The sequence below is a fragment of the Strigops habroptila genome, chromosome 9 (genome assembly GCF_004027225.2).
Source record: "Strigops habroptila isolate Jane chromosome 9, bStrHab1.2.pri, whole genome shotgun sequence".
Classification (NCBI taxonomy): domain Eukaryota; kingdom Metazoa; phylum Chordata; class Aves; order Psittaciformes; family Psittacidae; genus Strigops; species Strigops habroptila.
This window is the reverse complement of record NC_044285.2, coordinates 18,509,984-18,535,943: the sequence shown is the minus strand read 5'-3', so window position 1 is coordinate 18,535,943 and position 25,960 is coordinate 18,509,984. Positions and strand designations below refer to the sequence as shown.

General features: G+C 42.7%; 2 protein-coding genes across 7 annotated transcripts; one reads left to right on the top strand and one right to left on the bottom strand.

The window, feature by feature from the left end:
* The first annotated feature begins 10,680 nt into the window (after nucleotides 1-10,680).
* On the top strand, nucleotides 10,681-18,441 carry WDR61 (WD repeat domain 61). Its single transcript, XM_030498050.2, has 11 exons — nucleotides 10,681-10,869; nucleotides 11,082-11,125; nucleotides 11,225-11,252; nucleotides 11,602-11,707; nucleotides 12,598-12,770; nucleotides 13,925-14,073; nucleotides 14,381-14,474; nucleotides 15,231-15,324; nucleotides 16,003-16,095; nucleotides 16,752-16,830; nucleotides 18,150-18,441. Exons 2-11 carry the CDS (start codon nucleotides 11,114-11,116, stop codon nucleotides 18,237-18,239), a joined length of 918 nt encoding a protein of 305 aa, XP_030353910.1. The 5' UTR covers nucleotides 10,681-10,869; nucleotides 11,082-11,113; the 3' UTR covers nucleotides 18,240-18,441.
* Nucleotides 18,442-19,233: 792 nt separating this feature from the next.
* DNAJA4 (DnaJ heat shock protein family (Hsp40) member A4) lies at nucleotides 19,234-25,128 on the bottom strand. 6 transcript variants are annotated; one of them, XM_030498042.1, is made up of 8 exons: nucleotides 24,958-25,128; nucleotides 24,730-24,867; nucleotides 22,887-23,067; nucleotides 21,874-21,978; nucleotides 20,891-21,118; nucleotides 20,579-20,809; nucleotides 19,932-20,032; nucleotides 19,234-19,841 (listed from the first exon to the last, which is right to left on the bottom strand). In XM_030498042.1, exons 2-8 carry the CDS (start codon nucleotides 24,859-24,861, stop codon nucleotides 19,623-19,625), a joined length of 1,197 nt encoding a protein of 398 aa, XP_030353902.1. In that variant the 5' UTR covers nucleotides 24,862-24,867; nucleotides 24,958-25,128; the 3' UTR covers nucleotides 19,234-19,622. The 6 variants fall into 6 exon arrangements, with proteins under 6 accessions (XP_030353902.1, XP_030353901.1, XP_030353905.1 ...); XM_030498041.1 differs by having other exon boundaries at nucleotides 24,730-25,030; XM_030498045.1 differs by lacking the exon at nucleotides 22,887-23,067 and having other exon boundaries at nucleotides 24,958-24,981.
* Nucleotides 25,129-25,960: the final 832 nt, after the last annotated feature.

Genomic DNA, 25,960 nt, shown 5'->3' with positions numbered 1-25,960 from the left:
AGAGATAAGGAAAAGCAGCTAACTATTTATTTGTGCTGCTTTCAGAGTTTAGGATGTATTTTTTACATCATAGAGTCTATGTAAACCATTGCTTTTCACCCTACACCATTTTAAAAATAAACTTTAGTATTCTCCAAGTTTTGTTATTACCTACTCCAAAGTAGTGAGTACCAACTTTCTGACAAATCCTAATACATAGAGAAACAGACCTTTACCCACTACACAAATAATAAACCAGAGATGTACTATTCTTCATTGTGGCAATGCATTTCAATTGCTGTTCTAGGAAAGTCTAAATCTTAGACTAAAGGAACTGTTTTGTTCAGTTAAACTGTTAAATCTAATCACCTCTCAATGATTCATGCATGATTCCCTGTGGTGACAAGAGCTACTTCTAGTTTATTTAATGATATTTAATTAAATCTCCATTAATGTTCGCTCTTAAACAGTTTCATCATTAGCAAGAATGACTCCTACTGACTGCAAAGAGGGTAGCCCTGGGCACAGGGAGATCAAAGATTAATAAATCAGCTTATTGGTTCAGCGGTGCCATGTCAGATCTATCTGTATCTGTCTTTGAAAGCTTTTTAAACTAGCTAATGGTGCAGTATTATAATTTATATTGTATGAGTTTAATTATGCTAATTTTTCTACAGTTTTCTTACCCCAGTTGTTACAAAACACGAGCTGATGGATGTTACAAGTCAGGGCATTCATGCACAGGCATCCATTCACTTCATCTGTAATGCATGTTAACATGATGATACATCTGTTCTTGTTGCTTTGCTATTCCAGAGGATCCTGACTTTTGAAATGGATCCAGTGATTTCATCTGGAGATTCTTTAATTCAGAGCAGATTTTCCTACCCTTACTCAGAATGTGTTCTTTGCAATCTCTCCAATATGCCCATTGAAACCAAAGAGGCTACTCTAGGAGTAATAATACACTGTTGCATGTGAAAAAAGGAAGCAGACTCCAGCCCACAACTATTGTTACCATGATTACTGCAGGATCTATTACGCTGAGTGATAGAGGATAAAAGGGCCAGAGTTCATAGCTATGAATGGTCCTGAGAGCAAAGACAAGTGGCTTATGCTTAGCAAGATAAAGGTATAAGAACAAGGGAGTGTGTGCTGGTGAGTCAGAATGGTTATACCAAAATCATCCTGGATAGAGGAACCCAAATCGTCATGAAAAGAATATTATTGCAGCAGAGACTCAAGCCCCAGGATGAAAGTTTAGCCCCATGGCTGTCATTATCATAGAGATATTACAGAGAATGACTCTACAAGCTTCAGAGACAGACATAACATAACACCAGAAAAGAGGTAAGTCAAATGTGAAGTCCAAGTCTGAGAAACAGACCCGAGAAATACACTGAATAACTATGTTTTCCTCAGTGACTGGGAAAGACAAAGAAATGGACCGAAGGCAGAAAGGAGACAGGGTAAAGGGAAGATAATGAGCTCCTTTTGGCTAGGTTTATCTTCAGCTGGTTGTGAGGCCTTAGTGAAAAAAGGCAGACTTAGGAGATATGAGTACAGTGATTCCAATTTAAGTTATAGGAGGAAATGACATTACTCAGAGATACTGTAAAATAAGCGAGAAAGAAAAGAGATTTACTTCAACAAATATGCTTTAATAATTATATCCTGTTACTAATTTTACACTCATTTTGTGAGGTCAGTTCTACCTGCAAGTACAACTGAACAGCTACAGCTCCACACAGAGTGTATTTCCTTTGAAATAGTGGGGAGTCAGAAACATCAAGGAGACATTTACCTCTACACAGAGACAGGGATCTCCAGAAGAAATCTACAATCACCTACTAGAAGAGGGTCCTTGGATTCATTCTGAGTCTTCAAGTTTGTTCTTCCTTCTCTTATTCCAGCTATATGTTTAGAGACCAATTTACTGCAATACTCTTTGTCTTGTGGTGCAAACTTTATTTGCACTCCACATTAATCTTTTATCACACCTAGGATGCAAAGGGATGCCAGTTCTACATTCCTGGACCTCTGGTATCAGTGCTTTTAACTATTACAATTTAGAAAGAAAACATGCACCTAACCCACAAGTATTATGCCTACAGCATTAACTTATCTGAGCATGTACGTTTGCAGTGGAATGCGCTGCAATGATATTAAAATTCTGAACATCTTCACCTTGAGATAAACATGTCTCTGATCAGAATTAAGTTTTAGTGTATGTTTTGGAACATAGGTTGTGGATTTTGGTTTCATCAGAAATGAAAACAAAATAGAGCTGCTCCAAAAAGGAAAGGTTATAGCTGTTCTTGCAAGGAGTTTGGCATGACATCAAAAGAATCTGTTGTTTTGACGGGGTTGCATTAAAGGCAGTCTAGCAAACCCAAGGATTTCTTCTTTTGTAGGGAGTTACCTAAAAGAGGAGGAGGGGATGAAGGAAACTGAAAAGAGGTTAACCATGATCCTCAGCCACTGTGTATGCTGCAGCATCAGTCCATGGAGAGCAAACTGCAGCAATATCATGGGTAGCAGAGAGCACACCCTCCACCTTTCCCTCCAACCCTTCTCTCCTCCACTAGATATGAAGTTCTGGTTCCCTGGAGCCCAGCAGCTGCCCATGCTGCCCAGCTTGTCTCCTCCTGCCTTAACAAAGTGGCCTATGTGTCTGGCACTAGCCAGACTTCACCACAGAGAAGCAGGTAAGGAAAGAAGCGCTAGCCTGGGGGTCTTTCCTTTCTTCTTGCACAGTGAAGTAGCCTGAGGAAGTTCAGAGCCACCTGAGAGCATTTCCCTGCTTATTTTCCCCTTTGCTTAGGGACTGCCTTGCAGATCTGTTTTACCAATCAAAACACAGCCCAATTAGGTTGTCAGCAGTTTGCTGGAAAGTCGGTCAATGAAGCGCTTGGAAGGACCTGAGACTCTGTTTTCTAAGAGATTTTATTCCTTCAAGGGCAGAGCTTTTCTTTGCTGCCTCACACCTCCCTCTTGAACGCACTGGAACATTTGGGGAACTGTCACATTGGATTTTGTTACCATGCTTTAATGCAAGGAGACTGGAAAGTGACCTAATTCATACAAAACAAAACAAACCAGGCCAGCAACAACAAAAGAATTTGTGCAGACACCAATGCAAAGATGGCAAAGCAAAAGGGATTGTTTTTACTCAGCAAGCTATTTTCTTGAAGGAACTAAACAATGTAAAATCCTCACAGACAAACTCCGTTAACAACTGAATTTTGTCCACTTGCTCTTGGAGGAAATCTAGCTCTCAAATTCAGGATGTTGATCACTGAAGACAATCAAAAACCTTTCTGCTTTTATTCAGTCTTTCTGAGGTAAATCTGCCCACTGAAACCCATGACTTACAGTCTGCATCTCTTTAAATCAGCACCTTATAAGCAATTGCTATAACATATTTCTTCTACCACATGTAATAAAACCAGGAACTTCCTATCCCTTGAAAAGAAGCTATTCTTGCTCTGATTTGCACAGGAGAGGTGAATCCACACACAGCATAACTGGCCATGGCTGACACTGCACTGACAATGAACACCCAGCCAGGTTTACTGCTCTTCCACTTACAGGAGGAAGATTACTAGATCCTAGCTATCCAGGCCTTAAGGCTCCAAAGTGTCTCAGATTCCAGCTCACATTACTAAGTCTCCTTTAGCTTTTGCGCATTAGTCTCCCAGCAAAGGCCTTCTCCTGGGCATTGCTCAGTTCCTCAGAAGCAGAAACCTGGCACAAGAAGCAGTATATGGAAACAGGAGATGACTGGTCCTTCATACTTACACTGAAGATCTGTAATTTGTTTTTTCTTCACATTGTAAATTATTCCAATTCTAAACACGTGCTGGAAAAGCTGCTTTTCAAAATCTAAAACTGCTGCAGAAGATCATGTGCCAATATTTTTTTTAGACCACCCAGCTATGAAGCTGAATTTCCCATTCTCTCTTCTGATGTTTGATAGAGCACCTTTTATATTGAAAAGTTGCTCTTCTCGCAGAGGGCCCCCAAAGCCACACACATTTTATCAAAATGCATGGAAACTGTACTGGGAGCATCCCCAATTCAGGAACTGAAGAATCTGGGCAAAACACCAGCTTAAAATATCTCCTTAAAATTGATTTGTCAGGATTTGGGCAACAATCTTCTCTAAGGAGATGGGAGAGCGCTTTTATTACCCTCATCTCTTGTTATTAAGGCTCATAACCAGCAGAATACTTAAGCATCATGTTTCAAAATACTTCAGTGCTAAAACACTTAGTGTATGCTTTAATATTCTGCTACATCAGGACCTAAACACACTTGTATGTACTTTTGTTCTACATCTGATTTGGAAAACTTGAGACCTAGATGATGATTACCCATACAAAATTTATTATCTCCTCGTGCCATGCTTCTGCTCGTGTCAGTAACACATCACTAAACACAGGTAGATGAAACCAGTCCAACAGTTATCTCAGTATCAGTCAGGAATTTTTCTCATTATATGGAACACCCATCGCTGGAACAATGTCAAATGTGAATGAGGTACTTATGATGGGAACTCACAATAGCAGGGAAGAGTGTACAGCCTGTTATAATGAGGTGTTTGTGTAACTGATTCCATAGACACTTGCACATGGGTTCAGGATCTAGTAAAATCTACGAGACATGCTCTTGCTGTGCAGAAATAGTATGTTGAATCACCACTGTAAAATGGGCTTTTACAGACAGCAACTGACACATTGATTTAACAAACTTCTATGGTTTGATTGAAGCATCTCATCCAGAGGTAGCTGAATGTAATGTTTCATGATGTGCCATGCTTAGTCTTCCTCCCACTGACTTCCATGGGAGCCAGAGCAAACGGAGCGTTGGCATTTATCCTCCAGCATTGCTCTTCTGTGTAAGGTTAATACCGTCAATTTGATTCACAAGGGTTTGTGAGCCAGACAGGCAAACTGCAGAAAAATAAGCCTCCCTCACAAGGAGACAAGAACACGAAAGACGTTGCCCAGCAAAGTCATCAAAGCAAACAGCATGAATGAGACAGTGTTGATGAAGACAGAAGTGGCATTGAAGGCTGCAATAACAAAGCAGGGCAGTGACATGAAGATAAGTAGCAAAGTAATTGGCTGGTTGAGCCAAGTGTATCCATGTAGTCTGCCTGCCAGCAGCCCATGCAAATGGATACTGGGCATTGAGGATCTAAGTGCCTGTTTATGTAAATATATTCTAGAAGGTGACATGAAAATACATAGGAACAAACACTTAGAAATACAACTAGAGTTTTCTGAAGGTATCTGAGCTAATTATTACAAACCTTCTTTGCATCTACTACCAACGAGTGAAGGGTTCTCTTCCTGAATTTCCTTACTAATTATTCTCTAAAGCCGCAGTTGTGCCCTCTACATTCGATCCTGTAACTTTGTCATGTCAAAAAGACCCTTGAAGTTACACATTGCCAGATCAGTTTGTGGCTCCCCACTCCAGCAAAAAATTGGCTAAAAGCCCATTTTAGCAGCTAAGCAGGCTGTCCATTTGTAAAGAGAAAATTAATAACATTTCACAGTGGAAAAAATAATACGTCCAGAGGCTGGAACCATGACGCCTTCATTTCATCATTAGTGAATTGTGAGCAGCTCGGTCAGACAGAGAATGTCCCACAGCAGGTGGAGGAAGCTCAGTCCCTCCTCCCTGTCTCTGAGTTCGGAGCTCAAGTACTTCAATTTTGGTACATAAAGTCATCAATCAGGTCCTCACTAGCTACCATCTATACCTGAAGCCACAATAGCAAGGAACAGACATTAATTTTGGTAAAACATGTGAAATTCATCATACTGGAGAGAAAAATTATACTGCTAGATTTGATGTATGGGTTGAAACTTTGTGCTTGCTAAAGGCAAGTCCCAACCACATGCATGATGTTTTAAAAGGCCTTATTTCAATCCCGGCAAATGAGCACCAGATGTTTACTTTATTATACTTGCATTTCATACAGTCATTCAACATTTCAGGCTCATGGTAAGGTCTCAGAAACTCTCTCTGACCCACCTCTCGCCCCATAAAAAAAGGGAAGTTGCAAGAGAGAACAAAATCAAGAATAAAGTATAATAATTCTGATTGAATATAGCAAATAAGGAAGAACTGAAGTCCTTTCACAAGGAGAAAGAGAAGCTAGGGTGAGAATAACCTCTGGCTTCAGTTATCATCAAGCACAGACCTATCGCTAGAAAACCTCTCACGAAGAGAAATGCTTTTTGCTTTTTTTTGCTTATTTTATTATTCCTTTCAAAACAATGGTGCTCTGAAAGGTTCCCTTTGACCTATACATGCCATAAGCAGGTGATTAAAAGGCCTGTAATTACATGTAACCATTGTGGCTTCTCTGCAGGTGACAGCGGGGATAAGGTTGCTTCCATGGAGGAGGAAGTCTGGCTTTTAGGATTTGCTTAATTAGCTCTTTTATTTTCTTCTTTTCTTCTCAGAAGCAGCTGTTCATTCTCTCCAATCTCACTGCCCACCTCATCCACTCCAAAGGAAAGTGCTCTCCAGGCCAAGCTTTCCTCTGACCAGTGCCCCACAAGGACACCTTGGGGAGTAGCTGCAAGAGAGCAGCTTGAGAGAGAAAGATTTGTCCCTGCGAGCACTGAGTACTGTTTTCACTCCTGTTAGTTTTCATTTTCTTTTCCATTTTTGTCCGCCCCAAGAACTTTTCATTGCTTGTTGACTGAATACACTTGAAAGGCTTGTTTTCTTGCTAGAGAAGCAATTTAAGTGTAAGCATAAAGCAATAACAATGTGTAGGTACACACTGAGTTAGAGCACGTACCAAGAGGTTGAGAAAAGAGTTCCATTCCTCAATCTGCCTCTGAGTAAATTCGTCACCTTGCTTCAGATTTCACCCATCTGTGAAACGGGATAAGGATCCTTCCCCAACTCACAAAGCTGGAATGTCATTAATATTTGCACTTGGTTTCAGATTCTTTAAAAAGATCTTTTCCTTCATATCATTTCCCTGTTTTGGCCAGCAATTGGACTAAAGATGTGAGTGTAGTTCAACCCTATATCCTAGGAAGTCCGATGGCTGCGTGTGGTGCCATCACCTGGAGCATGCAGTGCCTTTACCACGGGTGTTGTGAAAAATTAGACAAGAGGTTGTTTTAAACCAAAGCCTTGATTTGAGCCTCTGTGACCTTCAGAAATGTTTATACTTGACTCCACATCCCAATTCAGCTGCTTGGGACCATCAAAGGCAAATTTATCAGTGAAAAAGCATATGATGTTGCAAGAAAAGGGAAGAAAGGGAATTGCAGCTGAAAAAAAGACATAACAAAGAAATAAGGGAGCAGAGGAAAACAAACCAAAGCTGAAAGCTTATCAAATCTGCATGCTAGCAACTGGACTAATTTAAAAAGTGGAACTGTAGACTGTATTGGGATCTGATTTTCTGTGGCTTTTGCTTTTGCCTCAACTACCCTGATGCTAATGCACTACAATGCTGATGGATGCATTATATGTGCTTATACACTGTCTTTCAAGCAAAAGGTCTGTGTACTGTGTGTGGCTCTTCCTGGAGCTCGATGGAAGGGGCAGATATCTGAAACGAAGGAGCAAACAGTGCAAATGCCATTCTAATTCACTCCCAGGAACAGAGTCCCTTAATGGTTTCCTAGAGGCACATCACGCAACATAAGCAGAGTATCCTTTGCTCCTGCCACAACTGTTCAGAGTCCCCAGGCACAGAAGGAGGTGTAATGATGAATGGAACGTTGTGAATGCCAACCCGTGGCTACTGGAAAGAGGTGGAGATTATCTTGATGCTGCTGCCCCACAACGGGCAGATGGTATAAATCTGCACACAAGCTCCAAGCTCTGTGAGCAGTCGCCCTTTGTTTCTGCAGCGCCTGCGGGTTTCTGTGGCTGATCCTGCACTGAACCCCAATATGGAAAACCCCCAATTGGTGGATCGGTCCTGAAACAGACCTATAATTGAATCCAGACCTCTGCAGATACAGTTCTGTTAAACACTCTTTCCTCAACTGACAAGGTCGTTCCATCTTGGTAACCACAAGAAAACATATTTGTGTATTACCCACTTTGGCGCACACCACATGTAACTTCAAATACTGTCAGCATTCTCCTCAAACCCACTAGCATTTAGAGTGGAGGAGGAAGAGGACGTGACCTGTCTGACAACATTTGAACACTGTAGTGTTCATGTACCTGCAGAGCTGAAGCTCTCAGCTAATTATCCAGCTTTACTGGTTTATGGAGCTTCATGTGTCTTCAAGACCTTACTAAAGCAAGGCTTACTTGACATTCGTCTTCTGTGTAAGGGTGGGCAGGTGTTGGACTGTGAATGCTGATCTGAACTGTGACTGCAATACCTGGCCACAATGGCACTCAGCCTGTTATTTTTGAACCCAAGTGTTCTGCTCTCAATTTGTTCTCTGTAGCTGATCTTTGGGCTGGGAAGTGCCTTTTGTGATGTTTATATGGCATCTCAAAGCCTCGATGTAATTCATTTCTATGTTTTAGCACAATATCAGGGTGATCATAATGTTTTTAAATAAATCTGTATTTTCCCTTGTAACATTGTTTAAAAACTGGCATCTAAACACGTATGTACTCATAACACATTATTCTATTTAGGATCGAAATATCCATATGGAATATGGATATATGGAATATGCATACGCTTGTGCTCCAGAACAAGGACAAACCTAGAGAAACGTGCTCTCAGTTACCACTCCACAGAAGCAGTTTATCTGCAAACAAACATGTGGCACACTTTGCTTCAGACTGCCCTCTTGGTGCACCAAAGCAGCATTTGACCAGCTTTCACACTAACAAATACAGATTTGTGTCACCAATGATGCAGGAAATAACCCAAAATCTCACTCTGCACTCGCAGGAGAACAATAACAACCTTTTCCCATGAAGGTCTGAGGTGTTCTGTGTACAAAGTGATACCAGAACTTTGCATGATGTGAAAACTCTGGAGGGACTAGAAACACTTTGTCTGTCAAAGGCTATATAACAGTATTGCAGTACTCTACACAGAATTGCAAAACCAAATGTATTACTTTGTAAGTACAAATTTAAATGGAAGAATTCTTAGGAGAATCCTGGTGAGAAATAGAACAACTTCTCTTACTTCTGGAAAACGCTTACCGTTGCACCATTACTAACAAGAGAATGAGCATTAGTGAAACTCATTATATTGGAGCACTGTGCCTCAAAATCCTCTCAAAGCTCAATCTAAACAATCAGAAAACTAAGGATTCTGTAATTACGTGTAAGAGTTTTACTCAGATTTTCATTCTCGACTGCAGAACTGTGTTAAGACACATTCAGAATTCCTGTTCTGGTTGTTACTTTGCATACTCAGATAAGCTCTATTGATCTCAAAGAGCTTTGTGTACACATAAAGACTGATTAAAAGCTGTGAAAGGCCACTGATCCTTTGTCTTTAATTTTAAGCCTCAGAGAACCTGATTTATTCTCCTGAACTTTAATTCTGGCATTTTTTTCCACTTCCAACTCAAGCAGAGGCAGCAACTTGAAAAAACTCAGCTTCCAAAAACGTCATACCTTTTTTTTATCCCCCAAACAGATGCTTAGCTGGTAAACTTCCTCTCACTTCTGTGCTGTGGTTAGAGACATGGGCAGTGCTGCTCAGCTTCCACTGCAGCTCCAGGGTCCTGCGATCCAGCTGGTCATGAAGTGACGCAGAGCTGGTGCAGGGCCTGGAGCACAAGTGTGATGAGGAACAGCTGAGGGACCTGGGGGGTTTAGTCTGGAGAAGAGAAGGCTCAGGGGGGACCTTATCGCTCTCTACAACTGCCTGACAGGAGGATGGAGCCAGGAGGGGGCTGGTCTCTGCTCCCAAGGAACAAGGGATGGGACAAGAGGAAACGGCCTCAAGCTGCACCAGGGGAGGTTTAGATGGAGATAAGGAACAATTCCTTCCCCAGAGGGTGCTCAGGCATTGGAACAGGCTGCCCAGGGCAGTGCTGGAGTCATCGTCCCTGCAAGTGTTCACACCCCGTGTAGCCGAGGCCCTCAGTGCCATGGGTTAGTGCCTTGGCAGTGCTGGGGAACGGTTGGACTTGGTGATCTTAAAGATCTTTTCCAGCCTGTTTTTCCCTTGGTTCTGTGATTCCTGGTCTTTTCCTTGGTTCTGTGATTCCATTCCAGCAGCCCGAGGCGAGCAGATCCCGTGCTCAGCCCCTTCCTGGCTGCCGTTCCTGCTCCTCACCTCTCACAGAAGGCGCCGGCCGCAGTTTTCAGTCAGGAGCTGCCGGCACCGCTCAGACCTGAGGGCACCCCTCAGCCCTCCGCGTTTTGCACAGCTCACATCGTTACTGCCATCACTTATCTCTCACACAAAGGACACCGACCGCTTCTGGACAGCTGCAGCCGCCGTGGCCGGTCCCTCGCCCGCGGGGTTCGCCGTGAGGACGAGGCGAAGGGCGGCGCGGGGGTTCAGCCGGGGACTGCCGGCGGGACGCGGGTCTCCCCGGCGGACCCTGAGGCAGGCGGCGACGGCGAGCTCCAGCCCTGGCGCTGCCGAGCGGGCGGCACCAGCCCGGGTGGGACACGGCAGAGGGGAGCGATCGCGCGGCCCCATCCCTGCGGGACACCGGGCGCGGCGGCGGGCGGGCGGCGCGGGCCCGTTCCCGCCTTCGGGCTGGGCGCGGCGTGAGGGCGACCGGAGCCATCTTGGCCACACGGCGGCAGTAGAGAGCGCCGGGCCGGAGCCCTCTCTATGGTTGTGGCGGAGAGAGGCGTTTTGGAGATAGGGCGCTGTTTGCCGCGCTCTCCGTGGTGGGAGACGTCATCAACAGCGCGACGGGGCGGCGGTGGGGCCGGAGCTCGGTGTCCGGCTCGGTATCGTATCATGTCGTATTGTATCGTATCGCGACGGAGGGAGGGCGAAGGCGGCCGCGGGGAGGCCGCGGCGAGGGTGCTGGGCCGTTGCGTGGCTGCCGCCTGTCGCCGTGGGGGCCGGAGGGGCGGGTTCCCCTCGGGCCGTGGTGCTGCGCCCGCCGCGCGCTCCCTCAGAGCCTCGCTGCTGAGCGTAATGGGTTTTCTCCTTGCAGAGCCTTCCTGTTAGGGTTGCTTCCGTAAAGACATGACCACACAGGTAAATAAACGCGCAGCGTTAATCAGACTAATTGCTAGCTTGGTGTTGTGTTTCTTTTTAGGCTGCTCATACTTAATACTAACTATTTTTTCTTTCTAGTATGGTATTCTCTTCAAGCAAGAGCAAGGTGAGACACCACTAACATGTATTAAATAATATTGGTCTTCTTGGGTGGTGGAAAACTGATAATACTTGTGATTATGTTAGTAATACCTGGATTATGCTTGTATTAAGTATAAATCTGGATAACTCAAAATTGGCTATGCTGTTTTTCCAGCAGTGACCAAAATCCATCATGTGTTTTGAAATCATGGAACAGTGGCAGGGCTCTCGGAATGCTGGTAGACCTGAGGAGCAAGGGGCCCATTGCCAACATTGTAGTCAGCAATTTTAGCATTACCAAAACTGGTAGTTGTCTTCCATCAAAAGAAACCACTTATCTTTTAAAAAATTCCTATGCTTATATTCTCTTTTAGCTCACGATGATGCCATTTGGTCAGTGGCCTGGGGAAAAAATAAAAAAGATGGTTCTGAAACAGTGATCTCTGGTTCTTTGGATGATCTCGTGAAAGTCTGGAAGTGGTGAGTGAAGTGCTCCACATCAGCCGGTTCTAAGGCTGGGGAGTAGCCAGCATGGAGATACAGCAGTCTTGATTTCCCATAACCAGCAGGGATGTTAGGAGTGACGTCAGGGAAGGGGCAGCCTGGCACACAGAGCTGTTCTCTTGAGCAAGCTCATCTTCATTGGCATGTGCTTTCTCTCAGGGCAGGATCAATCCCACGTGCTTTAGTTTTCAGGGAACTCAAACCCTTTTGAAACTGCACATCAAATTTTACATGTCATCTGCCAGAGAATAGTACAACTTGGTGCATTTCTAAACCAAAGAATTATAAATGCAACTTTTTAGGAGACAATGCATTGGGAGCACGTGTACTGTGAAATAATGGGAATAGAGTAAAAGAGGAAATTACATCTTTCTTTTTAAAAAAAATAAAAATCCTCTTAATCCTCATACAAGTGACACTGAAGTGTGCTTTTGCAAAGAAATTGTATCTCATAGCCAAAGCAGTATTAAGAATGTGCTTCACATTAATGACATGAGGAGCTTTGCTGTAGCAATTCTAAAACTGTTGGCTGTGGTGTTTCATGCTTTGCTGACACATTAACTTTCTGCTCTAAGTACCCGTGTATTGATGGGTATTGGACGTTTCAGTGGGACTGCTCACAGGCTTCAGATGAAGTACATGCTTTGCAGAAATATGGTAAATGATTAATTTGTTGGCTCTTTCCCTTAAGTGCAGAGAGCAGTTTGTGCGTAGCTATTTCCCCATTTCACGGGTGAAGTTGGATTCCCCTTTTGTTGATCTAAATGGAGAAATGCGGGTTGTCTTGTTTGTTTTGTCTGAGGTTGGAGATGGGTTAAGTACCCCTAGCTGTTCATAACTAGGCTTTTCTTTCCCTTGGTCAAAAGGAATGATGAAAAATTGGATCTCCAGTGGACTTTGGAGGGTCACCAGCTGGGTGTGGTGTCTGTGGATATCAGCCACACAGGCTCCATTGCAGCATCCAGCTCCCTGGATGCCCACATTCGCCTTTGGGATTTAGAAACTGGAAAACAAATCAAGTCAATTGATGCTGGCCCTGGTAAGAGATCAGTGTTAAGCTGTCTCTGCATAGGAAGTGTACTTGCTCTAGGCAGTAAATACTGTAAAGTGTGTAATTAGGGTACAGGAAATGACTAGGTTTGGGGGGGGGGGTGTTAATCTTTGTTTTCAGAAATCTTAGTCGTTTTATGAACTGAACATAAAGTGGTATCAGCCAATTTTACATTCATTTTTCACACTACTTAGGCTTTCTTAGGTACATTTAGGTAAGCTTTTCGCTAAATGCCTAAAGCAGAATGGCAGCCAGCTTGTTCTTATAGATGTATTGATAAAAGGATATTTAAAAAAATAATTCAAATGCTTATTCAGACTGATGAACAAAGACAGTCTGAGCTGTCTTCGTCAGCACTGCACTGAATTTGAGCCGTGTGTGTGATGCTTTTTTGTGCAGTATATCCAATCCTGAGTGAAGAAGTCAAAACACACTAAAGCTGAAGTCTGGATCAGTGTTATGTCCTCCAAATTAGAATTCAGGGCCTATTGTAAATACTGTTGTATTGTATATTGTATATATTGTATATTGTATATTGTGTATATATATTGTATATATACTGTATATTGTAAATATATTGTAAATACTTAATTTTTCCAGTCCCTAATTTAAGAATTATCTTGCAGTGTTTTAAATAATTAAATTTATAGAAAAAAACCACCCGTGTATTACATTGTGCCAGATAAATACATTGTACTGCTGTAAAAGGGTATGCTTGGTCTATGTTACATTTGTATAGCTGTGTTTCTCCTGCATCTTCGGGGCTTTGCTAGATACTAGTGTTTCTTTTACTGGTTTAACATCTGGTACCAGGAGAGAAGTAAGAATTTAAACTTAACTCACACTGTCTTAAATTCTAAATTTATTGTTACCGGGAGGGTCTAATAAGCTTAAGGTTTTACTAGAAAATGTCATCTTTCACTGAACAAAAATAAATGGCTCAAGCTGTGCTCCATTAATTACACAGAAGGAAGTTAACTTTCATGAGCTGGTACTCTCTTCTTAAAGAGTATGTAGTAGAGTTTAGAGTATTAAAGAGTAGTTAGGGGGTTAAATGTCTAGACAGATGCATACAGAACTGGCATTGGTGAATAAGAACTACAAACAGGAGTCAGCTAATTGATTATTTCTTTTTAATGCAGTTGATGCGTGGTCCCTGGCTTTTTCACCTGATTCCCAGTACCTTGCAACAGGAAGTCATGTGGGAAAAGTAAATATTTTTGGTGTTGAAACCGGAAAGAAAGAATATTCTCTGGACACCAGAGGGAAGTTCATCCTTAGCATTGCATATGTAAGAAGCACAATTGATAACTTCTTATGTGAAATTACTATTGCTGTAGTGTGTTGTAAATCAGGTGGTTTTGTTTCTGTCAGTTTAGCTCTACATAATACTAAATGACAGCCATGCTTTGATAGTTCCAAATATAAACTGTGTGATGTTTTCCCCCGCATACATGGAAAATATACTTTGATCTGGCTTAAATGCATATTGTGAATAAATAGCTGAATTTGTGAGAAGTTGCCAAGAGAATGGCAGGGAGGTATATAGCATAAATGCACACAGTTGTTAAATGCATACTTTTTGTGTTTTATTACAGAGTCCAGATGGAAAATACTTAGCCAGTGGAGCAATAGATGGCATTATCAATATTTTTGATATTGCAACTGGAAAACTTCTGCATACGCTAGAAGGTGAGGGTTTGGATATTTGCAATACCCAAGTTCTGGCTTCATTCCTTAACAAAATGAGAGGATACAACCCAAGTTAGAGTAAGATAAACCAGCCACGGCATAAGTGAGGTGATGTTTCTGTCCATTAGACAGTATGAAGTTATTTAGTGTGCTGTAACTTAAACTACTTAAAACGTGAGAGGCAAACTGTAACCTCAGGCTTGCATCGTATGTGTCTGTCTCAAACCACATAGTAATGCTTAACTAAATTCTTAAACTGCAGTTCCTTCTTGATTGCAGTGCAGTACGAGGGAATGAAGCTAGCCCAAATGTGTGCTGCCATCCATATGAGTGTGCTATAGATTTTATAGCACTTTATTCCTGTTTTAAAAAATAACTGAACATTTTATGTTGTAGAAGACGTGCATTTTTCTAACAGATAAATGGCCTTTTAATGTTCACCCAGTTTCTGTCCAGCTGTATAGTTAATTAAAAACCCTAACCACTCAAGAAATATTAAATTATACAACATAATTTCTAATAAAGATCTGCAGCTGAAAACCACTCGTATTGCAGTGGACGTGCCTTAGCATTCAGAGTTCAGAATTATTCTGTTTCCATTTTATGTTGTGCTGAGAAGCCTGGAGAGGCATGAAGAGAAAGACTCTTCAGAGGTTGCTTTCTTTTAACAGGGAATGCTGGTCTGGTGTAGCTTCTTACCTGTCATTAGTAAGAGGAATAGCTACATTCTAAGCCATGTATAACTTTGAATTTCAGGTCATGCGATGCCTATTCGTTCACTGACATTTTCTCCAGATTCTCAGTTACTTGTAACTGCTTCAGATGATGGCTATATCAAAATCTACGATGTGTAAGTTGTTCTTTTGCAAAACATGAACAGGAAACTTACTTAGTTTGCAAAACTAACAGGAAAATGGTCAGAGAGGCTGGTACCGTAATAAAAAATTACATCAAACCCTCTGCTCTATATGTCACTTCAGCTTTTGGTGACTTCTTTATATAATCAATAATCTTAAATAGTAAAAGACTGCACCCTTAGATAGTTCTGAAAAGTGCAAAGGTGGATGACAGTCCTAACTTGAAAACAAATTACTTTCCTCATATTTGCCCTGTAGACAACAGGATTTTGTATATCTGTCCTGCATCTTTGTGTTTACTTGCCTTAAACACGTGTTCTGTACCCAAGAAATTATGTTTTATGAACTATTCCTTTTCTGGGGAGGAAAAGGCACTGCTTCAGTGATCTTCACTCCCCTAAACTCCCCTAAACCTGCATTCCTTTGCCTTCGTCATGGTGAAACCGTCTTGTCCCCCATTGTATCTTCTTGATGACTTCCTTTTATGTTAACCATTCTTAATGGGAAAACTGGAATCTGGACACCAGTTCAGCCTGGATGAACGGATGTCCAGAAGTCACCATCCATGACCTTGTGTCAAACCATTCCTGACTGCACTAGCTACAGTATACTCCTGTTTCTTTTTTCCCTGAAATTCACAAACCAAATACTAAAACGTGTTCTTTCCACAGGCAACATGCAAACTTGGCTGGCACATTAAGTGGTCATGGATCCTGGGTATTAAATGTCGCATTTTGTCCTGATGACACGCATTTTGTTTCCAGGTATTGAGGATTTTTAACTTGATTATGTTTACTGGAAAAAAAAAAAAGTAATTTTGTATTTATATAGGGGGATGGATCACAGAAAGTAAATGTGTACAGACTGCAGTGGAACTTACAATGGAATAACAGACATTACAATGAAAGACTCAAGAGCCAATCTGTGATGTGATACCACTTTTAAGTGGATAGTATTTTACAGCAGAAGTCATCCCACTGCAGGGTAGTTCCCTACAAGTGAGGAGCATCTAAACCTAAGAGAAGGCAATTTGATTCTAAATAGCTGAAAAATTGTACTTGAATAAAAAATACAAGCTAATGTAGTGGTACATTCATCTAGTTGAACTTTAGTGTTGATTCTTGGAACAGCTCAGGCAGTTGGGGGAGCAAATGTGTGCAACAGGACCTTCTTTATCCAAAGAACTTGCTTCAGAGAATTTTCTAGCTAAAATGGGAGTCTTCATTTTCATGTTGCAGATACTGAAACAGTGAATGTATTTTAAAGGTAACTGGAGCCTGGTGAAAGATGCTGCTTTGTCCCTGTATTTGATGGGTGAAAGAGGGTTTCTTACGTCTATCATATAAGATCTTTTAAGCTTTGCACTAAACTATAGTTAATCTGCTAATTTAAACATTCATCAATTGTACTTTTCCTTCAGTTCATCTGATAAAAGCGTAAAAGTTTGGGATGCTGGAACGAGAACCTGTGTTCATACGTTTTTTGACCACCAAGACCAGGTATGTCTACTCTTCATTGAGGTCACTGTGTTCACATTTGTGCTTCAGCTTGATGCTATAGCTTCGGGGTTGGTTATCAGCTTGCTGTAATGAAATCCTGAAGGTTGTTAATGATTATTTGGCACTTAATATTGAACTAATACTCCAAGTATGTAGGTTGAGCTCTTCCAAGTAGTTAATCACATTTTTCAGGTCCAAATAAGGGCAATCCTGTGTGGCCAGAAGGGTTCTTACCAGACTTTTATCTTTGTTTATGGTCTTATTTTTATCACTTACACAGTTTGTGTGTATGGAAGGGGGAAGAATACTTATTTAAAAGGAGGGAATTACTAAAAAAGGATGCTTAAAAGAAACCTTGAGACTTGGGACTTTTTTCCTCCTCAGGTGACACTAATACCCTGATTTTTTGCTCAGTCATAGCTACCCATGAGGGAAGAGGAAGTTTGGTATCTACCGAGTTACTCTCTTCCAAAATGTTAGAACAATGTTGGTTTTTAATGGATCATAAAGACTTAACCAAGGAAATTCAGATTTTATTTGGGGTCTTTTCTTCCATAGTATTTTTTTGTTGATAACTTTCTTTTCAGTCACCTACAGCTATGGGGGCTTTAGTACCCCGAAATAGTACCAAGCAGAACTGGAACTCCAGTCTTGCTTTAGCTGTTATCTGTAACCTGGTAAATTTGTGGAAGGCAGAGACGTTACCAGCTCTTGGGAAGGCTGGTTTTAGGTATCAGTGCAGAATGGCATACAAGATGCCCAAAACATGTTCTCAACATCCCCACTCCAGTGCCATGTTAACAGGAGTTTGTGTAACTGGTTTAAATCAAGCCAGAAGTATGACCTGAATTTTTCTATTTTGCACTGGTAAGTAAATGACTCTCTTAGGTAGCCCAGGGAAAAATTGGGTCACTCTGCAGTCTGTCACGATGTGTCGGTCTGCATGAAAACTGCTTCCTCTCTTGCTTTCCTCAAAGTCCTGTAAAATGCTCTTTTCAGAGAGGAAGACAGGATGGGCAAGAGTGAAAACGTTAGGTGTGATTTCTGCAAACTTTTCAGCCTTTTTCAAATACCTTTAGCTTGTGTAATCCACTCTCAGGAGTGGAATGCCAGAACTTGTCACGCTACTAGATGGCAGTGTCCTCTGGTTCAGCAACCCCATCTGCTGTGAAAGCAGAAGCCAGAATTGGACCAGTTCTAATGTGGTGGTCTTAGATAACGCTCCCATGTTCTGCTTGTTGTGGTCAGTAAATACAGCTGCTATGAAGATGTTTTTTCTTAATCTCTTGTTGATAACCTGGTCTATGTCCTATTTACAGGTTTGGGGAGTGAAATACAATGGAAGCGGGTCCAAAATTGTGTCTGTTGGAGATGACCAAGAAATTCATATTTATGACTGTCCTGTTTAGATGTCTTGACTCATTCCCCCTGGTGAACTCTTGTGGCAGGTTGGAGTACCACTGTCCTTCTGTGTCATTTTCTTAGTATGATAAAAGCATTTTGATAATGCTGATGTGCAGAATCTCAGCTCTGTTTATATGTAATTTTGATTGTGTTTGGCATGAGAGAAAGCTTTACTTTTTTAAAAATAAAAGCTACAGCTGCAACTAACTTGGAAAAATGTATTTTTGGAAATATGGAGTCATGGGTGAAGTTACTGCTCAGTTAATCGTCCCTGCCTTGAGACATAAATAGACCAGAGCTGGGAAGTGGTGACTGAGGCTCACAGCAGGTTATTTTAGCAGAGGCTGTGTGCATGGGGGACGACCGCCTGCACTCAATAGGGTCACTTAAGCTCAGCACCTGTTCCAGCAATTAGATGATGACACGCAGCTCATGCATCATGGTTTAATTTCGCTAAGAAGGGGTGTTGTTTCCAACTTGACTAGAAACCAGATAAAAGCAAAAGCCAGCTTTCATGTGCTCATTCTACAATGGTGTATTATTACATTATCAAACAGCAGCTGTGTACTGTCCTGGCTGGGCTGGAATTAATGTGGGTTCAGTTTATTCATCTTAGTGAAGGCTCAAGCACATAAGAGGTAGCAGGAAGTAAAAACACTTTCTAGGAAAGGCTGAAATAGAGAGCTTAGCTTCTGAAAGAACAAACTTTTATTTGGAACTATTTGCCTGTATGTGAATTAGAAGGATGGGGGGTACACTCTATACACAGGGTGATACCTTACGACCCCAGGTTACATACAGCTATGCAGCTGAAGGAATGCTACTCTGACACAACAAAAGAACACAGGCAAGAGGCACAAAATGCTTCTTAAACACAAAATGAGACAGGTACTAGAGTTGAATATGGAGAACAATCTGGACTAGGTGGTAGGAGTCTGAGCTTACAAGAAAACTTACTGAAGAAGATTCTCAAGTGGCTCAGAAAGTACCAGACAAGAATAAAATGTGAAGAGTTCTATTTATTAGAAGTTATTTCTGCTATGTTTTATTCTATGAAATTAATTTTCCAGTATGAAAGTATTTACATAAGACACTCCACTTAGCCTCTGTCAATATTGCCCAAGTCTTATATAAATAGCATAGGTGAAATAAAGTGAGAACCTTCACAGCAAAGGAAAATGTATACCAACTCAGTTGGTTCTCAGCTGTGTGACATTTGCATTATATAAAGACTACAAGAACACAATATAAATTAGTTACAAAAAGGTGATACTGACAGCGCAGCAACTCAATTTGCTGAACACAAAAACCACAAGCAGTGGCTATTACAGCCATGCAGTTTTCATTGTGAAAATTTACATTGTAGATGACATCCATTTCACCTTGCTTTAAGATGTCTGACATTGTACTCCTGTTCTTGGACCCTCCTCATCTTCTTCATATGCCTCTCCCCCACTGTTACGGTAGGTTTGCTCACTTGGATCAAAATCTTCAAGGTCTACCTGATCCATCTCATCCGTAATCATAACATCTTCTCGTGGAGGAAGCAGGGCCTCCAGCAGACTCAGTTTCTCCCTTGGGAGCCAGTAGTGCTCTGGGAACTGGACCTACAATTTCATAAGGGTTTTTTTAATGAAGAGTTAGTTCCTCCTGATGCCAACACAGCCACCTTTGCTACAGAAAAGCAGTCAACTTACCAGAAATTGTATAATTAAGCTGCCTTTGTCCATTGGAGATTTGTAGACAGGCATCCCTTCATTGTAGATACACTTTAGGTCACCATGTTTTATCACTTCACCTACACAGAGATGAAAGCTTTAAGTAAGCTTGTGATGGACACTTCCTTCATAGCCATGAAAAGCAGGGTTATACACAAGCAGTGTTCCCACTGCATCCGAGGGAGACTACGAACAACTAACTCACAGAAAAGGCTGCAGACCGAGGAGTCCTACAACCAGACTATACAGGCCATTTCCCCTACTGAAAGGGACTTAGCCTCTCTTAGCACAGCCTTCATGCTGAATTAACAGATAATGTAGTAGACTTTAAGTTTCCAGCCTCTTGAATATTTTCCTGGCTCCCCACCGAGGCTGAGGTTTATTAAGAAGCCTTTGACAACTTTAGCTGTAACTCTGCATGTTATGTTTTAGAATGAGTGACAAGAATGACAAACCACCAGCTAAATTCAATGATTTCCAAGTATAGTTTGAATCCATTTCATCAACTGGTTAAAACACCCAAAACCCAAACCCAAAGTGTACCACAAACACCCCAGAAAACCCCAGACCAGGCACAATGAAACAGGCAGGCAGTTCACGTAGCATCAGAACTCTTTAAGACCTACCTGGCCTAGATGATATAACAAGAACTCTGTTATCCAGAGTTTCAATGGTCTTTCTGAAGCCACATAAAGCCTCCGAGAGTTGAATTCTCATTTTTGTGATTAAGTCATGCCCTCGCCTCTGAAAGACACTATGATCCTTTTGATCAAGCACAATTATAACATCGCCAGGCTCCAGATCAGGCTCCTGGTCACCTTCTCCATGAAATACTATCTTCTGACCATCTTTCATACCTGGAGAAAAACCAAAGCCATTTATTCTCTGCAGCACTACAGACCATGGCAAGAGAGACAGAACAGACAGTCAGTCCTTACCTTTATCAACATGAACTTCTATGATCTTTTTCTCTCTTACAACCTTACAGCCATTGCAGTTGTCACACCTGTCCTTTGGATTTATTCTTTCACCTTGGCCTTTGCATTCTGGACACACAGTTTGGATTTGTTGTACCATGCCAGGTCCAATCTGCTGAACTATAACTTGCATTCCTCTTCCTTTACACACAGGGCACTTCTCCACTGCCCCTCTCTTTCCACCGTAACCTTTGACAAAAACGTTAAATCTGATCTCAGTCTCAAAAAATAAGAAGTCACTCTACTGTAGTCAGGCTGGAACTCACTGACTTCAAGAGCACCTTTTGGGCAACTCCAGAGTCATTCAGTAATGCATTTCCAATGCAACTGGAATTTAGTTTCTATCACAAAACATGCCCCACAAGTTAGAAGTTTTACGAGCAAAAGAAAGTCAAGTTTTCCATGCGCAGCTTGTTCGATGAGCCTCTGCCCCACCTCCCAATGCAGCATCCCAACTTCAGCACCTACATTCCATTAATACTTTCAAAAGAATCTGCTTGCTAAACATTTAATAGAGTACCAAGATACAAGACCTCATTAAAATTTACCTCAAACAAGGCCAGTCATTACGGATACTTAATAGTGGTAAAAATAGTTGCGTAATACAAGCTAGACTGCTACCCACAGCAATTAAAAAATATTAACAAAACAGCCATTTAATAAAGTTCCAGATTAAGGCACTTATAATTTAGGTACCCTTAACTAGAATTCACAGCGAGTCTAAGCCCGCCATTAGAGGAGTAACTTTACATCAGTATGTTTAAGAAAGTCTTATTCTTGGATAAGCATAAATGAAAACATAAATGGAGACTTTTGGAGGGGATGAAGGAGAGGGAGAAGCAGAACAGCCACACTTCATTCCTAGCCCCACCCCCAATGTTCTTTAAAAGAGAAAAGTAAAAAGCTTGTAGTGAGAGGGGGGTGAAGCCACTACTTGTTTTTACCTTCACACTTTCCACAAATAACATTCTTCTGCAGCGCCAGTTTCCTTGTAATACCATTATACAAGTCTTCAAGAGATACACCTAACTGGTGTACAACATTCTTGCCTTCAGAAGAAAAAGAGAGAGATTAATTCTGGTTCAGCTGTTGTAAGGACAAATGTTTATTTAAAGGCTTCTACACTTGTCCACACATGCACAGTCTCACTGAAGAAATGAAAAGTTCTTTACAAACTTTGAACACAGCTCAGCCCCCTTTAAAAGCACGTGCAGTTTCATCAGCTTCCACTGTGCTGCACCCACTTAATGTCAGAACACAAAAGTCTAGCTGTAATTACGCAAAGCATCATTAAAGCCACCCTATCCCTGCTCCTACCCCCAATTTTATAGGCTTAACTGAAACAGCAAGGTGCAAGGACACTACCAGCTTCACATCTAGTCAATTCAGAAGTTGCTGTTTTGCCTACCTATGAATTTCCATGCCACTTCACAGCATAATTTCAAATGTTTTAGTGCAAGTTACTACTTGCTCCTTCAATAGACATTGGACATGGAAACAGACAAAAATCACTGTGCTTTTGGCAGCATTATACTGAGTTTCACATAATTTCTCCCAAATAATTTCATGAGATTTAACATTACTTAAGTTGATGGTGTCCTTTGAAGCAAGTTGCCCAAAGCGTATGAGCAAATGAGCTACAGATCTGGAAAAAAAAAGTAACTTAAACCAGGTCTAATTCATCTGCTCTAAACCTACCAATGCTTCCCCCTCCCCTTGACATTACCCACACCCCCTTTAACAAAAAATAAATGGAAGGCATCAGAAAGATTGCTATGGCTATGTCATGTTATCTGCTTTATTAGAATCTTAATGCTAGAGTAACTTAAAGTAATCTATTGTTGCAACGAGTAATAACCACACTATGTGCACTTAGTAGAACAGCAGTACCATAGCACAGGTGTTTTATGCTTAAGTGCATGGTTAGAGTTTCTAGAACTTGTTTAGAACTGTGTACCTCTTCTCTCTCTATTCATTCGGCCTCCACCACCAAAGAACATGTCAAAGATGTCCATGGGTGAAGAGAAGCTGCCGCCACTCAGGCCTCCTTCTTTAATAGCCTGCTCCCCACCCTGGTCATAGAGGTCCCTTTTCTTTGGGTCCGACAGAACTTCATATGCCTGGGATATGAGTTTAAACTAAAAAGAAAAAAGAAGCTCTGAACAACTATGACCAAGAGGAAAAGTCACCCTCTCATATGCAACCCCATCTTCAGACTGAGCCACTGTAGCACTCTCTTGGAGCATTTTTTCAAAAGGGAAACTCCCTACGCAAATGTGTTACAGACCATAATAGTACACATTTGTTCAGGAAAACCACCCCTTTTCTCCCTCTCCCCCCTCCTCCCATGTTACACGTGGGGTTAATTCAGAGTCACCTCCAACTTACAAGCATATGCAAACTACAATGTGATGATTGTGGTAGTTGCAATCATTATACACCTCTAACAAATCCCACTTAAAAAGGGCCATGATACTATCCCCAAAGTCTTGGGCTTCCTGAGATGCTCACAGCCACAGCAGTGCTACTCATTCTAGAGGTACAGAGGGGTCCTTCATGCCTGCTCAGCTACTACATCCAGCTAGAACTAAACAGAGATTTAAGTGACCAGACACTGGTATTGCTTACTCATAGCAAGTAGGACTCAGACACAAATCAAAACATCCACTTTATAAAAAAAATAGGAGACTTTCTTATTTCCTATTACTAATATAACTAAAATTACTTTTAAGCACAATTTGCCATTATTGAAATGGATGCTTCCATTTTGAGCATGATTTACTCATGACCAGGTAAAGAAGTACACATAAAAAACCAGGCCAAAGGCAGAAAAGGTCACCTTTGACTACATTACTATTTAACAGCCTGGAGTTTTTAACAACTTGGAGTTTTGTAGAGTACTGTACTAGATACACAAATACGGAGTTTCAATTCCTATATTAAGGCATTATCAGACCAGCTTTTAGATAAATACTCCTACTATTCAAGTTTTCCATCATTCTCCAGTTGTGGTGCTCATTTATCCTCCCAGAAAACACGTGGAGTTGAGCTGGTCTCTGCTAATAATGCGTGAATTGGCTTTGTTGTGAACAATCCACCCATGTGCAGCCCAGTGATTTCCTTGGATAGTTACCTTGCACATCTGCATTAGCATTTTCTCTGAAGGAAACTAATCCTGCTCAGGAACACAGATCCATCCAGCACACCCCAGCACACACAGCAGTGCTGGCAGCTGGATCCACCACTGGTCTCTGCAACACCTGACAGCACAACGGCCATCGGCACGCTAGGAATCTGTGCAGCTTTGCCTGTTTTAAGCAGCATCTCTGTAAGAATGAACTCCTGTTGGCAACTATGGAGAGTAGGAGGAACTGCACCTGGGAAGGGGAACTATGGTGTCCACTCCTGCCACAGCCCGGCCACCAGGCCTGCTGCCACCTACAGACGCCTCCTACAGGCTCTGCAAAACGGGAGCCTTCATTTAATGGCACTACACTGCAGGAGGAGCATTATGCCGATCCTTTAAGCAAAACACAGCTCTAAAATCAACTCTACGGCGCACTTCCCGCCTCTCTTCATTAACAACGGCCGGCCCGCAGCACACCCGCGGTGCCCCACACACACCCTGCGACAGACCCCGGCGGCGCTCCCCATCGTAAGGCCCGGCCGGCGCACGCGGGGCCTAGACCTGAGCTCGGCCCCGGCCCCAGCCCCGCACGGCCGGAGGGGCCTGCCCGATGGGGGTGCTGCCGGGAGCGCTGCCGCCTCACAGCCCCGGCCCGGCCCCGGCTCCCACGTACCCGCTCGCCCTCGCTGGGGTTCTTGTCGGGGTGGTACTTCAGCGCCAGCTTGCGGTAGGCGCGCTTGATCTCCTCGGAGGAGGCATTGGGCTTCACCTGCAGGATATCGTAATACTCCGTCTCCTTCACCATGGTGCCCTGCGGGAGAACACACCGCGTTACACCGCGTTACACCGCGTCACTGCGGGCCGCCCCCCGCCCCGCCGAGGCCCCGCGGGCCGCGCTCACCGCCGCTGCCGCCGCCGCCGGTGTCCGCTGGGGCTCGCCCCGCCTCTTCCGCGGGTTTTATACGGGCGGCGGCCGAATCTTCTGGAATGACGCCGCCCTACGTCACGGGCCTGGAACGGTCTAGAATTCCCGCGCGTGACGTCACCGCCGGTGCGCGCACGGGGCGGGGCCGCGCTGAGGCGGGATGGGGCGCGCTTCCCGCCCGGCTCCTGAGGTACCGCGGGGTTGGCTTCGGCGGTACGGCCGCGGTCTCGTTCCGTGGCTGTTTCCCCTTCCTCCTGTCCCGTGAGGTGTGTTAATTCATATCTGCCCTTAGCAAACCCCGGCGAACACCTTCCTGTATACTTCCCGCTCCTAGGAATCGAGTGCTGTTTGTGCCTTAGGAGCCGTTCTGTTTGTTAATAGACTTCTGGCGCTTTGTTCCTCAGTGTTTTGGGGCTTTTAAAACAAACGGAGCTAACAGTGTGTCCCTGCTTTGTGTTTGGTGTTTTACTCGTCTTTTCCTCAAGCCGGTGTTCTGAGAGTGGGCTGGAAACTGGGGTTAGTTTTCATCGGTCTCCAGGCAACCGAAGGTCTCCAATGAATTATTTATGGTTCAGGTGAAAGGAGATAACTGGTGCTGGAGCGGGAGCTGAGTAAAAACACTCCCGTAGAAGAAGGGAAGTTAATGCTGAAAATCACAAATAAGAAATAGAGCAAAACTGTATGAAACAAGAACAGGTTTTGTTCAAGGTCAAGTAGAAACAGTGACAAGCTGGTTTGTATTCCAGGGGACAGCTCTTGATTCCTGGAAACGTTTTTATAAACCAAGAAATCTGCTGTGGTTATGGTAACCCAAAGGCTGCAGCACTGTGTCAACCGCAGTGGAGGTAAAAAGTTGATTGTGAAGAACAGAACGTTGTTGCATTGTCTAACAGTGGAAAATGCAGAAAAAGGAGGAAAAAAAACTAGTGTAGGTTTAGAATGAAACATTTTGTTGTTTGAAGCTCTAGTGCCATTATAA